The 14,075-nt window shown below is 42.7% G+C and overlaps 1 protein-coding gene across 1 annotated transcript; it reads right to left on the minus strand.

Moving 5' to 3' along the window:
• Positions 1 to 3,218: 3,218 nt before the first annotated feature.
• GCM1 (glial cells missing transcription factor 1) lies at positions 3,219 to 11,849 on the minus strand. Its single transcript, XM_074922408.1, has 6 exons — positions 11,738 to 11,849; positions 9,721 to 9,973; positions 8,652 to 8,764; positions 7,519 to 7,647; positions 3,800 to 3,985; positions 3,219 to 3,748 (listed from the first exon to the last, which is right to left on the minus strand). Exons 1-6 carry the CDS (start codon positions 11,837 to 11,839, stop codon positions 3,383 to 3,385), a joined length of 1,149 nt encoding a protein of 382 aa, XP_074778509.1. The 5' UTR covers positions 11,840 to 11,849; the 3' UTR covers positions 3,219 to 3,382.
• Between the last annotated feature and the right edge of the window lie 2,226 nt (positions 11,850 to 14,075).

The following is a 14,075-nucleotide window of genomic DNA, read 5'->3' on the forward strand; positions in this document are numbered from 1 at the left end:
CAGTTGGGCACAATACCTTAAAGCTGGTTAAATGAGGCTTAAAACAGTGACTTATATACATTTCTTTTCACACATCCCAAATATTTTGCAAAAAGTAACTTTTGCAAAGGTTAGAGCTGGGATTGGAATCTTCATATTTTGAGCCAAACGGAAATAAATTTGCGACCATATTGACCCACCATGCTGGTTGTACCAAAAGTGGAGAAGTTGCTGCCAGCACAGAAGTCACTGGAAGAACATGGAAAGGGCAAACTAACCCTGTCAGCTTGTAAATCTGGAAAGCCTTTCTGCATTTAACCTTAGAAAAATCATGAAGTCTTTGTTTCCTCCTTTTTAAAAAGAAATAACTTGTCTTTCTTGAGCCTGAAATGTATTCCTCTCAGAAACATGCTGAGTGCAATGAATGCTGCATGAACAGGGGCTGGGGGCTCCTCCCAAACTGCAGTGCAGTCCTGGGTGAACAGGATTATGAGCACGGGAGCTGCAAGAAGGTACAACCCTGCTATGGCAGGTAGCTGCTGAGTGGAGCTGTGCCTGCAGGAATAGTTTTCATTTTGGAAATCTTTTGGTTCAGATTTAAAGGCAAACTAACAAAAAGCTTCCTGCTTCTCAGGCAGAAAGACAGATTTGGTAGTAACTCTCTTTTAGGGAGGTTTGCTAGTAATAGTCCTTTAGAAAGCCTGTGAAACTCAGTAACTAGAGGCTGCTCATCTTCAAAGATTTGAAGAAATGGTTAATTTTCAGGAAAGAAAATCAGAGATGAAAAAAATGTTAACAGTTGGGATTGGGACCATGAAGCTGTGGAACAGGTTATGAGGTCAGATACCAAAACCCCTTTGCTGGAGTTTTTAAAGTTTTTAAAAATAGATGAAGGAGTTGGTGGGTGTACAGGGAACTGATGGTACTTTGGTGTGGGAACAGTGTCTGAGGAGCCTCTCAGCCATACATCTGTAGGGTATTTGCTGAAAGGCAATGCTGGCAGTGGTGCAGTGGAGATGTAAGGAATTCAGAGAAGAGGCGAGATGAGACCAAGCAGGATGGCAGTGGGCCGGGTCCATGCCCTGTGCAGTCCCTCACTGGTGTGATGGGTTTGGCAGTCTCAGAGGAATCTCAGCTATGGGACATGCAGCCCTGGGGGACCTGTCTGACCCTTGTCCTGCAGCTCACCTGCTGAAGCATAAGCACTTACAGCTCCTTTTGATTTCCCTTTTTCTGTCTTAGAGATGGATGTTGTTATTACCCTCTATCAAAGTTTCCTTCTCCAAGTTACCAATCCAAAGAATCATCATAAAACAGAAAGTTTGGTATTAGCATGGGAGTAACTCAAAGACTAAATAAAAGTTTCGTGAACTGACCTCCACAAACAACAGCAGACTGTCATTTTGTGATCTCCATTTAGATTTTTTCCACATAAAACAAATCACTACACATCCCCTGTTTCACTAATTGCAATAAACATTTTGAAATGCTCTATAAATACAATTTGTTCTTGTCTTGTAAATGTCTCTGAACTCCACCCTTCACAATTAGAATGGTTTCCCTAGTAACTAATACATTCTAAATTCTTTTAAAAAGAGAGGGAATCTAAAAAGACGGAAACAAGGAAAAAAAAAAAAAAAAGAATGATAAGACTACCTATTTGATGAACACAGGATACACCACAGTCTGAGGTACTGTGAAGTTTTTATTGCCACTTGTTTCATGATACTGTCCTCCCAGACTCATCCCAATAAAAGGTTTATTTCGCCTTGGACTGCTGGGGCACAGCTTGCTCTGCAGGCAGGGAAGGGCAGGGATAGGACTGTCAGATGGACAGCCCATGGAGCTGAGGCTGTCTACCTTCATGGTGGTTAAAGGAACCAGCCGTGAAATGTGTCTGCAGACATGACATCCCTCAGCTCTTCCTTGCAGATGTGGCAGTGGGGACATGTGTCAGTGCCTCCCTCTGTGGGGTGAGGGCCAGTGGCCCCTGAAATGCAGTCCAGAGAGCAGCAGAGGCTACTCATGCAAGAAAGTCATGCAGATGTAATTTATGGGAAAAGATAAAAAGGAATCTTTGCCAAAGATCCCTGAGCTGGCCACTAAGTTCAGACAAGGAGATTCTTATTTGGCACCCTAATTTTTTAAACAAACATAGGGAACTGATAGCTCCTGCTGAAATATGGTAGTGGTCAGAAAAGAGGATGATGCACAGAAAGGATGCTGAAGGATTCGTTACAATCTGCAATGAAAGAAATGAAAATTGGCTGGAAAAAGCAGCAAGGCACCATTAATATATACATGTATAAAACTGGGTTCATCCCTGCAGAGAAGGGCTTAGGAATACTGGTGGATGAAAAACTGGACATGAGCCGGCAGTATTCACTTGCAGCCCAGAAATTCCACTGTATCCTGGGCTGCATCAGGGAAAATGTGGCCAGCAGGTTGAGGGAGGTGATTCTCCCCCTCCACTCTGCTCATGTGAGACTCCACCTGCAGTACTGCATCCAGCTCTGGGGCCCCCAGTATAAGAAGGACATGGACCTGCTCAAGCAGGTGCAGAGGAGGCCATGAAGATGATCAGGGGGTTGGAACAACTCTCCTATGAAGAAAGACTGAGACAATTGGGGTTGTTCAGCCTGGAGAAGAGCAGGTTCAGGGGAGACCTTATAAAGCCTTTCAATATATGAGAGGAACTTACAAGAAAGACAGAGAAAGACTTTTTACCAAGGCCTGTAGTGATAGGACAAGGGGCAATGGTTTTAAGCTGAGAGTAGGTTTAAATTGGACTTAAGGAGGACATTTTTTTACAGGGTTGGTGAGACACTGGAATAAGTTGCCCAGAGAAGCTGTGGATGCCCCCTCCCTGGAAATGTTCAAGATTAGATTGGACGGGGCTTTGAGCAACATGATCTAGTGAAGGATGTTCCTGCTCATAGCAAAGGGGTTTGGACCATTCTGTGATGATTCTAAACAGCACATTTGCAGGGCTGGTGCAGCGGAGGGACTTAGATCCCTGTCTGAAGAAGCTGGAAGAGTGCAGAGTGTTGCACACAATGGTTGTGGTCCTTGAGGTCATCCATCTGCACCTTCCACAGTCCCACAGGCTTGAACAAACTGAGTATCAAGGTGGATTGAAATGCTACCAAACCAGAATGGCAGGGAACTAGTCTGTAAGAAGAGCTGACACATTTTATTAGAGCAATGAAATAGTAGGGGAAAATATTAACAGTTAAAAAGAACAAAGACAAGTCTTTGACCGTGCCTGAAGAGGTATGAAAGCCCCTCCTGGGGCCTGCAAGAAGAGCTAAAGAGGGAACTGGTGTGTTAGTATTTTCAGATCTACATTTCAACATTTGGGCCCATTGCCAGAGGAGGGGGGAGAGAGGACATTTAAACCCGGTCACCGTAATGGGTACAGGTTAAAAAACACGTCGTCATTGCAATAGTTGAGACCCACATGGTGCCCTCCCTCACCCATGTCTCCTTCACATCCCGTCGGAGGGGCCGAGAGCTGGCGGTGGTGGTGTGCCCCACTCGCTGTGGGGCAGGGGCCTCCCTGAGGAGCCGGGTCCGGCAGCAGAGGGAGGCAGCTGCCACCGTAAGCCAGGGGGGATTTCTCCTCACAGGATTCATCCCCCAAAGGGCCAGCGTTAGGCCTGAAGGTGTCATGGCCACCCTTTTTCACGGGCAGGATGTGCTGGGATCCGGGGTGGGCACAGTGCTGGGGGGAACGACCCGCAGGGCCGGCAGGGCCACTGCAAGGCCTCTCGGCGCTGGGCGTCCTCCCGAGGGACGGGTTCCTGCTCCAGGTCGGCGCCTCTCCAGAGTCCCCATCCTCTCCAGCTGCCCTTGGGTATGGTGGCTGCCCAGAGCAGCTGCCCAGCATCAGCTCCCAGGAACTTTTGCTTAAATGTCCCCCAAAATTAGCAGGTAGCATGTAAGCATCCGGCTTGGAAAAAAGCAAAGACAAAGCCTCCGTCCTCGGCACTGCACCTGTCAGAGACTTTGGAAAGCAATGCGTGGTTTAGTGAAAAACAAGGTGTAGTCTAGCAGCATGAAATAAAAACTGACCTCTATGAGATCCTCACAAATGCATTCAATTAATACAGGTAATGAAGCAGACACTGTAGCAGAGCCTCCTTGTAGAGAAGTGCCAGTGGGCTTTAGGGACAAATCAAACAAGGCTCCCCGATCATTGGTCTGGGTTTGTTTCACCAGTTTTTGCCCAAAGCCTGTTTTACACTGAAAGTATTTAGACCTCACACGCACAGCCCTTGGGGTCTGCGGCCACCGTATACTGAAGAAGCACCTGAAAATGAAATTATGTTAATACATTTAACACCACAGATTATTTTTTTTATGGAGTTTGGGAAAGCTGATATTTTTAAACTGATTGTTTTGAAGATATCTTTTCACTACAGTAATATTATGCTTCAGCTTTTCAAGACTCTACTTCTAACTGATAAATTTTCCTATCTTTACATTTTTTTAACCCACAAACAGAAATTTCATTCAGGGAGGGAGCAGCACACAAGAATTATTATTCTAAGTGTCTTTTGTTCTGGATATTTCACAACTTCCTTAATTGCTCTAATTATTGGATTATAATTTTGCAAATTTTAATTCCTTTCAGAACACTCATTCTGGGCTATCATTTCTGATGAGTACTTACAGGTCTTTCTTCTTTGTAATTCTGGTTTTGCATCCATTTAATTATAGTGTTTTTGCTGACTGTCAGAGCAGAAAAGCTGCTCTCAGATGTTCTCCACTCACCATGAGAAGAAATTCCAACAACTTGATGTAGGACTCAGCCCACCTTCAGGTAAAGACCTACTGACACTGTAGAGAAAACATTCTGTGTATCACTTGCTCTATTTTGGTCTCATGTTTTTCTGAAGTTCTCCTCCCTGGTCTCTTGTGAGCACATTAAAACTGACTCTTTTCAGAAGAGTTTTGCACATTTGGTGACACAGGTTCTGTGTGTCAAATCAGACTCCTGAGTTAGCTGTATCGCAGCTGGTCTTGTCAGAACACAAATATGATGGGTTATTCCAAAGAAAAACCTGCTGGAGAGCCATGAACTTTAAAGCCAGATGAGGGTAAATGGTATGACTCCAACTGCACAGATTCAGATTGACTGAAGAGCAGGCTCTACAATTAGATATTTATGACATCTTTGGTCTGTTCCTACTCCCACACAATTTGCAGTGAAAACACCAGAAAGATGCAGAAAGACCAGGTAGGCTCGAGTATAAAAGACAAAAAGCCACTTGGCTCAGTAACATTTGCTAGGTGAGGACTATTTTAGTGTTCATGGGGACAGAATTAAATCACTGATATGAAAATAATTGTTTCTGTATTTGTTAAATATTTACACAGCAGCTCAGCTGATTTTTCTTATGCTTGTGTTCCCAGGTGCTTGTATCAAGAGGCCACCACCGGTCCATCCTGTACTCTCTGACTGTCCCATCCCAAGTCAGTGGGTCTCCATGATAGTCACTCCTGAGCTCTGGCTTTTAGTGTCCTCCCGAGTATTTCCAGCAGAAATAGCAGCGCTTAAATTCATATTCCATCCAAATGGGTTTAACTTCCTCTGTTCACTCTTCTCATCTACTTCTTGAGCTTCTGGATCCCTCTGCTTCCCCATGCTGTCCATTTAAGAAGTTTGTCCCCACCCAGCCCAACTATCCTTTTTGTCCGTAGGTGAAGGGGCACTGGTTACTATCCCAAACACCAGGCTGGGGAGGATGCACCACCTTTAGCAGAAAACAAACTGCATGTGAAGACCGGTGGTGTACAGTTGCATTTAACACAGCCTTTGCAAGGAAGATCACTGGAGACAGCCTCACTGTTCTACCCAGTTCCATCCATCAGGCATGTGGCAGTCCACAGGATCTCTTCAGAAGCTTTCACAAGTGTTTCCACACCCAGCAGAGATGATGTTTGAATGTCAGTGCTTCTGTAAGTCCTCCAAAGCACTGTTCTATCTTCAACACCCTTCTAGAGACCGGGGAGCAAGCAGGGTACACCAGGCAGAGGTGATGCACCTTATCAACCCTGACAAAACCCAGGAAAGATGAGCAGATGTGGAGGGTGCCTTCATTTTTCTGTGGCACCTCCTCCATGTCAGTGGAAGACCTCAAGACACATGTTGATATGGAGAAAACATGACCTCCTGCTGTCTCTCCAAGGGTGGGGCAGTGCCTCCTGCACGTGAGGGTGTCCTCACAGCCCTTGAGGGTCTGCAGGTGGCTGAATCTTGCTCAGGAGCAGCTGCCCTGCAGGAGAGCTTCTCTTTCCCTGATGGGCATTAAGTCTCTGAATAAAATGATCCAGGCCTGCTACTGAAGTAACTGGGTTTTCTTAAGCAAGGGTTGGGGGACTGGAGGAAGAAGGAGTGAGGATTTCTGGATTTGCCTTGTTAATGACAAGTTTGTTTCATCAAGTTACCATATGCAATATAGAATAGGGATATCATATAGATAATGTTATATATTGTATTCTACATTAAAATAATATACAGTGTGTTTGTGTGTATGTGTACACACATTGACGAATCTTCCTCCTGAGTTCAGTTATTGCCAAAATTATTTCCCAGTTTTCAAGTGTTCATTTGTTAAAATTTTCTCACAGAGTGTTACAATCAATACTATAAGTTAAATCAAATTAAAACCTTCTAATATTCTCCTTCGATGTTGATATTAATTAAACTAAATATCTAATTACTTTATTCCCAGATTTCTTTGTAAACAATTTAATTTCTGGAGCAGCACCAACAAAGAACTTGTGGGAAATTTTTCTAAAACAAGTCTTGCATTTAAAAAAGGAAAGAGCTGGGGCTCTAAAGCTATGTCCATGCTGCTAAATAAAATTAGGCCCAAGACAGTTGTTGGTAACAGGGACCAAAAGGCATGGCCTGACAGTGTCCATACTACATCCTGACCTCTGGACCTGAAGTGAAATGATGCAAGGGTTGTGTTGCAGCCCACCAAGGGCTATTTTTCACAGCTTCAGCTTGAGATTATTATTGTCTGTGGCTGTAGCATGATGGCACATAGGGGCACAGGTAGGTTCAAAGCCAGCTGTGTACAGTGAAGGGACCCAAACCTGATGCAGCCTTGTCCAAAATCCTGCCAGGGAATGGTCCCTGGCACATGCTGACCTCTTGACCCTTGCCAGGGCATTTTGTCTGTAAGCACAAGTTAGCGCTGGCCAAATCCATGGTAGGGACCTTGTGAATAGTGATGCAACTGAGCCTGCCCTCCAGCCCTGTTTTGTTTACCAGTATAGATGTAATCCCCTGCTGCCACCAGGCCCAAAGAGGCTCCAGATGGGGGGTGCTGGCAGTGGGTGACAGTGCTGAGCAGAGCAGGATTCTTAGGACAGCCCTGCTCCTTCTTGGCCTGATCACAGGGAGACAGAATGTGGAGATGTAAAGCCTGCTCCCACCTAGACCAGAAGCCCAGCTAGACTTCACTGTGCCTTGACCCATGGATCACTGACCCCATAATTTCATTTATTGATAATAAGTGTTACCTCAATCTCACGGATTCTTTTTAATCTTGGAGAAGATGGAGAAAAAGCTGTCTGTGCTTTTTGGATTGATCTTCTTGCTTCTGCTTCTAGTTTTGTTTCTGGACGTGGATGGTCATGAGCTCCTTTGGACTTTTGAAAGGAATTTTGACATATTAAAGTTAGAAACAACCGTGTTATTAATCTTAAGGGAGCAGAATTTGTAGCACAGGCCAAAACCACACATATGGCCTGATTTAATGGTTTATACTTAATAAGACATTTAATATGAGCTCAAGTAACAAACATATCTCAGATGACATGTGATGGTGTACAAATTCTCTGAAATCATAAAACCAGTGCACCACATTTACATGCAGAAGAGACTCCTCACACTAGAGCCCCAGCCAAAGCCACAAGGTCTTCTGCAGCCTGGCTACAGTGTCCCTGCAGACATTCCCATTCTTCTCCCACTGACATGGGAGACATGTTTATCAGAACATTATTTCCATTAGTTTCCACAGAGAATTAATTTTATTTAACCTCCACATAAATGAAAGACTGGAAAACAGGACAGTTCAGTGATTATGGTAGTAAACTAGGACTACAGCTTCCAGAAATAGTATCCATTATTTAAACACTTGCATACACTGGTTTCCAAACATAAGTTACATATAATGCACACATCGAATTTTCCATAGACAGTCCCTTGGGTACAGCCATTTCCTGCTCTAAGATAGCTTCATGCTTATGCGTGGTGCCTTGGAGAAGAGGTTGAGACAATATGTCAGGTCTGACTTTTTGAGGATTCATTGGTTCCTGTGTACCTGAGGCAAGGTGCTTCAAAATCAGCAGGGTTTTTTTCAAGAGCTTAAATGAAAAATATGCTGTAGAATCATAGTAGCATAGGCTAATTTAGGTTGGAAGGGACCTCTGGAAGTCTAGCTCAACCTCCTCCTCAGGCAGGACTAACTTCATTAGGCTAGATTAGGTTGCTTAGGACTTTGCCCACCCATTGTGAACATTTTTTTCTTTGTAGTCATTTGACTTTGTCATATTCAATGGTCCTTATTTGTCAGAACAAAAATGCCCTTTATCAGTCTTTAAAAACAGTCTTTAAAATTAACTTGCATAATGTAAGGTAATTTTATACCAACCTGAAAAAATATGAATTGGCCTTCATGCCTCCAGAAGTTGGTAACTGGGTAACCACCATGGCCTCGGCAGGAAAGGAGCCGCAGGGGTCCATTGCAGTTTGGACAGCACTTCCCTGGAGCAAAGATGATGGGAAATACTTTCTATACAACACCAATCAGATGAATCCCATGTGATACAGTGGTTCATTGCTGGTGGATTGCCACTTCTGGTTTGGGGCTTAGAAACTACACTGAGAAAGACTATGCAAAAAATTTTCAAAAGTAATCAAAAATCAATATAAGCAAACTAATGATTGCCTTTATTGTGTTCCATTATTAAATATAATGGGCAAAATTTGTTTCTATTATAGTTCTATTATAATTTTGTAATTTATTATCATTTAATATCAGTTTTAGGTATTTTTAACTTGGCAGTGTCTGGAATGTCGTTCTTGTGTGATTTTTCTAGAGGACATCATTCTGATCTCAGTGCTTGAGTAATACCTTTCTTTAGTCAAAATGTTAAACAGATCCAAAAATCAGTATGTGCTAGCTCTACTGAGCAATCAACAATTGTTTGGAATTGTCGTGTTAAAAATGTCTGTGCAGCTCATGTTCACTATTTACTTTGTCTTGCTCCAGTGACGTGACTATGAGGCCTGTTTTCCAGTCATAATAGGTTATGAGCAACTTCTTTCCTGAAAGACTTGCTTCCTGAGTTACTCTTTGGTTGATGCAATAATGAAGCCAACAGTCAGGTCAGCAGGAACAGGACAGCAGGAAGCTGCCTGCACTGCACAGCTTTCTCAGTAGCATCACTCATGGACCTGAGAAGCCTGGGTATCAATCTCTAACCATCAGAAATATAGATTAAAAAAGAAAAAAACCTAACCAAACAAACAAGCAAACAACTCCTCCCCCAACAGTAAGAAATTTAAAGTGCATTGTTCTAAATTCAAGAGTTGCACTGGAATATAAGAAATGGCAGTGGGAAGGCTGGATAATCCAAAGGATATTCTCTACTTTGATTTCTTTTATGTTGTGTTCACTTATGAACGGTCACACAATGAACAGCCATGCTAATACTCACGCTGTTGTTTTTGCCTAGCTTTATCGCATATGGCTGGTCTTAAGTAGATCTTCCTCCCATCCAAGGTCGAGCAGTTGTTGCCACAGACCACCACCCCAAGGCAGGACTTTTTTAAGATGCGAGAGTTGTGGTTATTGGTGTTTCTCATTGCCCAGCTGCTGTGGTGCCTCTGAGCATTTTTATCCTCTGAGCTGTAGATATGTTTTACATAAGAATCTGGCCATTCTTGAAACCAGTCTATCTGTCTTATGTCCTGTGGAGAGACCAAAGCAAGACACATTTTAGTCTGGATAAGAGAAGAGCTTGTGCAAGAGCCCAGCAGACCTGGTCCTCTGCTGGGTGTCCTCTAGCCTGGGTAATTCCAGCACCCCAGCAGGTGATGGTGGTTGGCAGGAGGGAGCAGTGGAGAGAAGGCAGAAAAACCACAGCTCCCCATGGCTGTTTGAGCCCCAAAGCATCAGGAAAGCCTGGCCAGGAGGCTGTTCTCACTCACCCACATGTCCAGCTCAGTGCAGGACCTTCCCAGGAGAGGGAGATAGGGTGCCTGATGTAAAACAGCAGACACTTTTCCTGTAGGCAGCAGTCATTGTCTGCCTAAATTCTGTTAGCTTTCATGTCAGAGATACTGCTTTGCCTTTCAGGCTGTTCACAGCAGCATTGCACTGAATCATTTGTCTTGATTTGGCTCAACTCTCTGGTAAAAGGGCAAATACTGAATCAGACTGACACTATGCCCACTTTTGTAGGTCTTTAGTTCTGGACTTTGGTTCATTAGTCTTAATTGCCATGAAAGACTTCCATGTGATTTTTCTGAAGTCCAAAACAAAGAAACCTGACATTCTAGTCAGGCTTTATTTTCACTGCTATAGTCTAAGCAAAAAAAAAAAAAAAACACACAAAAAAAAACAAACCACCCCACACAAAAAAAAAACCAACCCAATGAAAACACTGTAAGGAACAATAAAAATAAAACTCAGTGGAAAAAAAAAAAAGCAAAGGACCGAACACACATCACCTCAGTGGGTACAGTCAACATAGTAAAATGCAGCAAGCTGTAAAGCACCTAACGTACCTGCTGATGGTTTTGAGGGAAAAGGTCTTGTAGGGGTACAAAAACTTAGTAGGAATTTCCTTGAAATTGCTGTTCCCAGCCACCGAGAGCTATTACGGCAGCAAGAACACCAGCTGAGAAGAGAAAAACTCCTGTGCTCCCCCAGGAGCTATTGGATAGCATAGGGAAGGGTGTGGAGGAAGCCTCCAAGCTGAAACGCAGGTGAAGGTGACCTTGGGGTTGAGGGCAGGGAAGAAGGAGGCCTGGGACATGGAGGCTTTGGGCAAACAGCAGTGGAATAGCAGGGAAGAGACTGGGATCAGGTAAGAAGACAGTATTGTGAGGTGAAAGGCAGAGCTGATCGCTGAAGGAGGAATCTGGCGCAAATACGCTGAGGTGAGGGCCAGAGATGACTGTGGCATGCAGGGTGCTGTGGACTTTCAGTGGAGAGCATGGTTGAAATTTTTTGATAAGAGGACTAGGAAAGGACTGAGGGAGGGAAAGATCACTATTCTGCCCCTCATCAAATATGAAGCAAACTCTTCCTTGGTGCTCATGAAAGATGTGTTGCCTCCATGTGGAAAGCCAGACTGCTTGACTGGAGCCTGATCTTCAAAAGAAAGTCTTGGACATCTCTAATTGAGCACCCACAGCAGGAGATAAATTTTTTTCCCTGCTTTTTCTGCACCTCATCAGCCAGTGGACTAGAAAGGTAACACATCTGCAGCTTTGCTATTTTTCATGTACCAGCAGCTCTTTAAATAATACATTTAAGGAAAAATACATGGAAAATTCAGTATTTGCTCAATATTTTCTAGCTTTTCAATAGAACACTGTCCCATACCTGGAGGTGCCAAAGAGAATAGAGTCAATGAGGCATAGATGACTGAGAAAGCATTTAAAATCAGTGGAGAATTGGAGATAACTGGTCAGAACTGGATAAATTTCTAAGACACAGACACATACCTGGGGAAGCTTGATGTCATTGATATCCCAACTCATAATTTCTCCATGCCGGGAAGCAGAGTCCTCCTTCTCTGTAACAACCTCATCTGCACCTTTAAGCATTTTTTAATTCCTTCCCAAAGTTAGCGAGAAAGTTTCTTCTGGCTGCTTTTGAAGCTGACTTGCTGTCAGCACTCTCAAGCAGTTTACAACCAGGAAGCTGTTTCCTGAAGCTAAGATGATAGAGAGGCTGCTCATTAAAGATAAAAATCAGGGTTCTTCTGCCAGAAAAACTTGTTCCATTAAAAGTTTTGCAAGCCAGCAATGCAGTGGAAAATATAGCTTAGAGATAGCCTGTGATGTTACAGAGGCATTGTTAATAGCAAGCAAATCGTGCCTTTGTCATCTGTTTTGTTTTGCTTGGTCTCCTCTCATACCAAGTTCACAGTCATGTAATTCTGCTCACAAGCTCTTTGTACATCTGATCAGACTCTGGCTCATTATTTCCAGAGCTAAACTGATTGAACAGCTCAGTGGCTGCTAAAGGCTCCTTGAGTTGCTGTTTACCCATTAGATACTTCACGAGGCACATGACAAAGGTGAGAAACAAGAGGGGACTGCTACATCATTTCAGATGAAATGGTGCTCAAACCATTTCAAATATCATTGGCATCTCTGAGAGCTTACCAATCACATCAGGGAAGTGTAGAAGAGGGGGTTGGGCTACCTACATTTTCCTATCTCAACAGCAGACTGAAGTAGAAAAAAACCCACCAAAGTATGTTTGTTGAAACCAACAGTTTTTGCCTGAAGTCTTGTAAAGCAGGCAATTGTCCTGTTCTGAATTTCAGTACCAACCAAGCTTGGTACCATACCCTCAGGGATTCTACACATGAAAAAAAAAAAGTTCTGGGTTTTGTTTCCTTTGACAAGCAGAGAAAAGGTGAATCAGAAAATGAACAAACTAGTTTCCTCTTTCTGGAAACTGAGAAAGGTTCAATGGTTTTGGGATGGTCACTGTAATTTATGCCTTTTTTCTTTTTTTAAAAAAGTTGTTAAAGATTTAACTGTTAAAGACTTAATTGTTAAAGGTTTGTTAAAGACTACTGAGTAGGGGGAGAAGTAAAATCTAATCCATGTGATTCTATTTCATAGACTTTATTATGCATGGCCCTTGGAAAGTGACTTAGCCTTCATGTCCTTAGTTTACCCATTTATAAAATATCTGCAATCTTAATTTCTCATGTTATATTATCACCTCTAAAGCAAGAGTTTGTGGATATTTGCAGAACACTTCAGACATTTGGTTGTATGGTGTTCTGGCAGCACAGTCAGAGCCCCACTGCCCCACTGCGTGGCTCAGATTGTGGCGGTGGGGGAGAAAGAAGGCTATGGCAGAGCATCCCCCATGGAAAAAGACCCCACAGAGAGGTGCCTGGTAGTCAGCACCAGTGCGCTCAGGAATTTGAACTGAGGCTTGTTCTTGGAGGACAACTAACCCGTTACAGGTTCAAATAAGATGTTAGACTGGAGGAGAAGGGAACATCACTGCTCAGAAATACAAGCAGCTGGAGGAAATATCAGGTCTTCATATATTTTCATATTGCACAGCAATGAAGGTGGAGATAGTAAAAGTCAGGACAAAAAAAATGTGAGCTGCATTGGAAAACTGAGCTGAATTTACTAAACGAATGGCTCTTGACTATTGTGTGCTCTAAAACATGAAATGATTTATTATATAATTCAAAACAATAGTCTCATTGCTTTTAAAATTTGTTTTCAAAATGAGATGGCTTAGAAATTGATTTTTAATTTCCTTCTTATTAGAGAAAATTGAATGGTTCTTCCTTTATGTTATATTGATAGAAATACAACAATAATTAAATATTACCTTAACGTTTAATGAAAGACACAGATAATTTCAAAATAATACGCATAAAAGAATGAAGTTAGAGAGAATCATACATATTTATCTACTTTCAGGCAAAGGCTGAAATAGTAGCAAAACCTGTGAACAATAATTACAGGATGATGTGGCATATTAAATTTCTGATTGTTATTTATGTAGCTTTAATTATTACTAAAGTATAGCAGCTTTGTAAATTGTAAGTTTTGAAATACTCCTCCTCTCCTCTCCTCTCCTCTCCTCTCCTCTCCTCTCCTCTCCTCTCCTCTCCTCTCCTCTCCTCTCCTCCAGAACAAACTGTTCTGCTCCTCTTAGAAAAAAAGTGAAAATTTAGATGTCAACACTGACTTATTTTGATCTGGAAAAATACATGTAATAAAAATTGTAATTATTCTATTAAGAAGGAACAATGTAAGTAGCACCTCTTTTGGCATTGGAATGTGGTGCAATTCA

The sequence above is a fragment of the Athene noctua genome, chromosome 1, assembly GCF_965140245.1.
Source record: "Athene noctua chromosome 1, bAthNoc1.hap1.1, whole genome shotgun sequence".
Taxonomy (NCBI): Eukaryota; Metazoa; Chordata; class Aves; order Strigiformes; family Strigidae; genus Athene; species Athene noctua.

Excerpts from the sequence above, each read along its gene's own strand:
- GCM1 (XM_074922408.1), bottom strand. The coding sequence starts at position 11,839 with ATGCTTAAAGGTGCAGATGAGGTTGTTACAGAGAAGGAGGACTCTGCT. Across the intron at positions 7,648-8,651 it reads GCCAATTCATATTTTTTCAG|TCCAAAGGAGCTCATGACCA; the intron begins GTTGGTATAAAA and ends TCCTTTCAAAAG. Across the intron at positions 3,749-3,799 it reads AGGATGGGGACTCTGGAGAG|AGGCCTTGCAGTGGCCCTGC; the intron begins GCGCCGACCTGG and ends CCCAGCGCCGAG.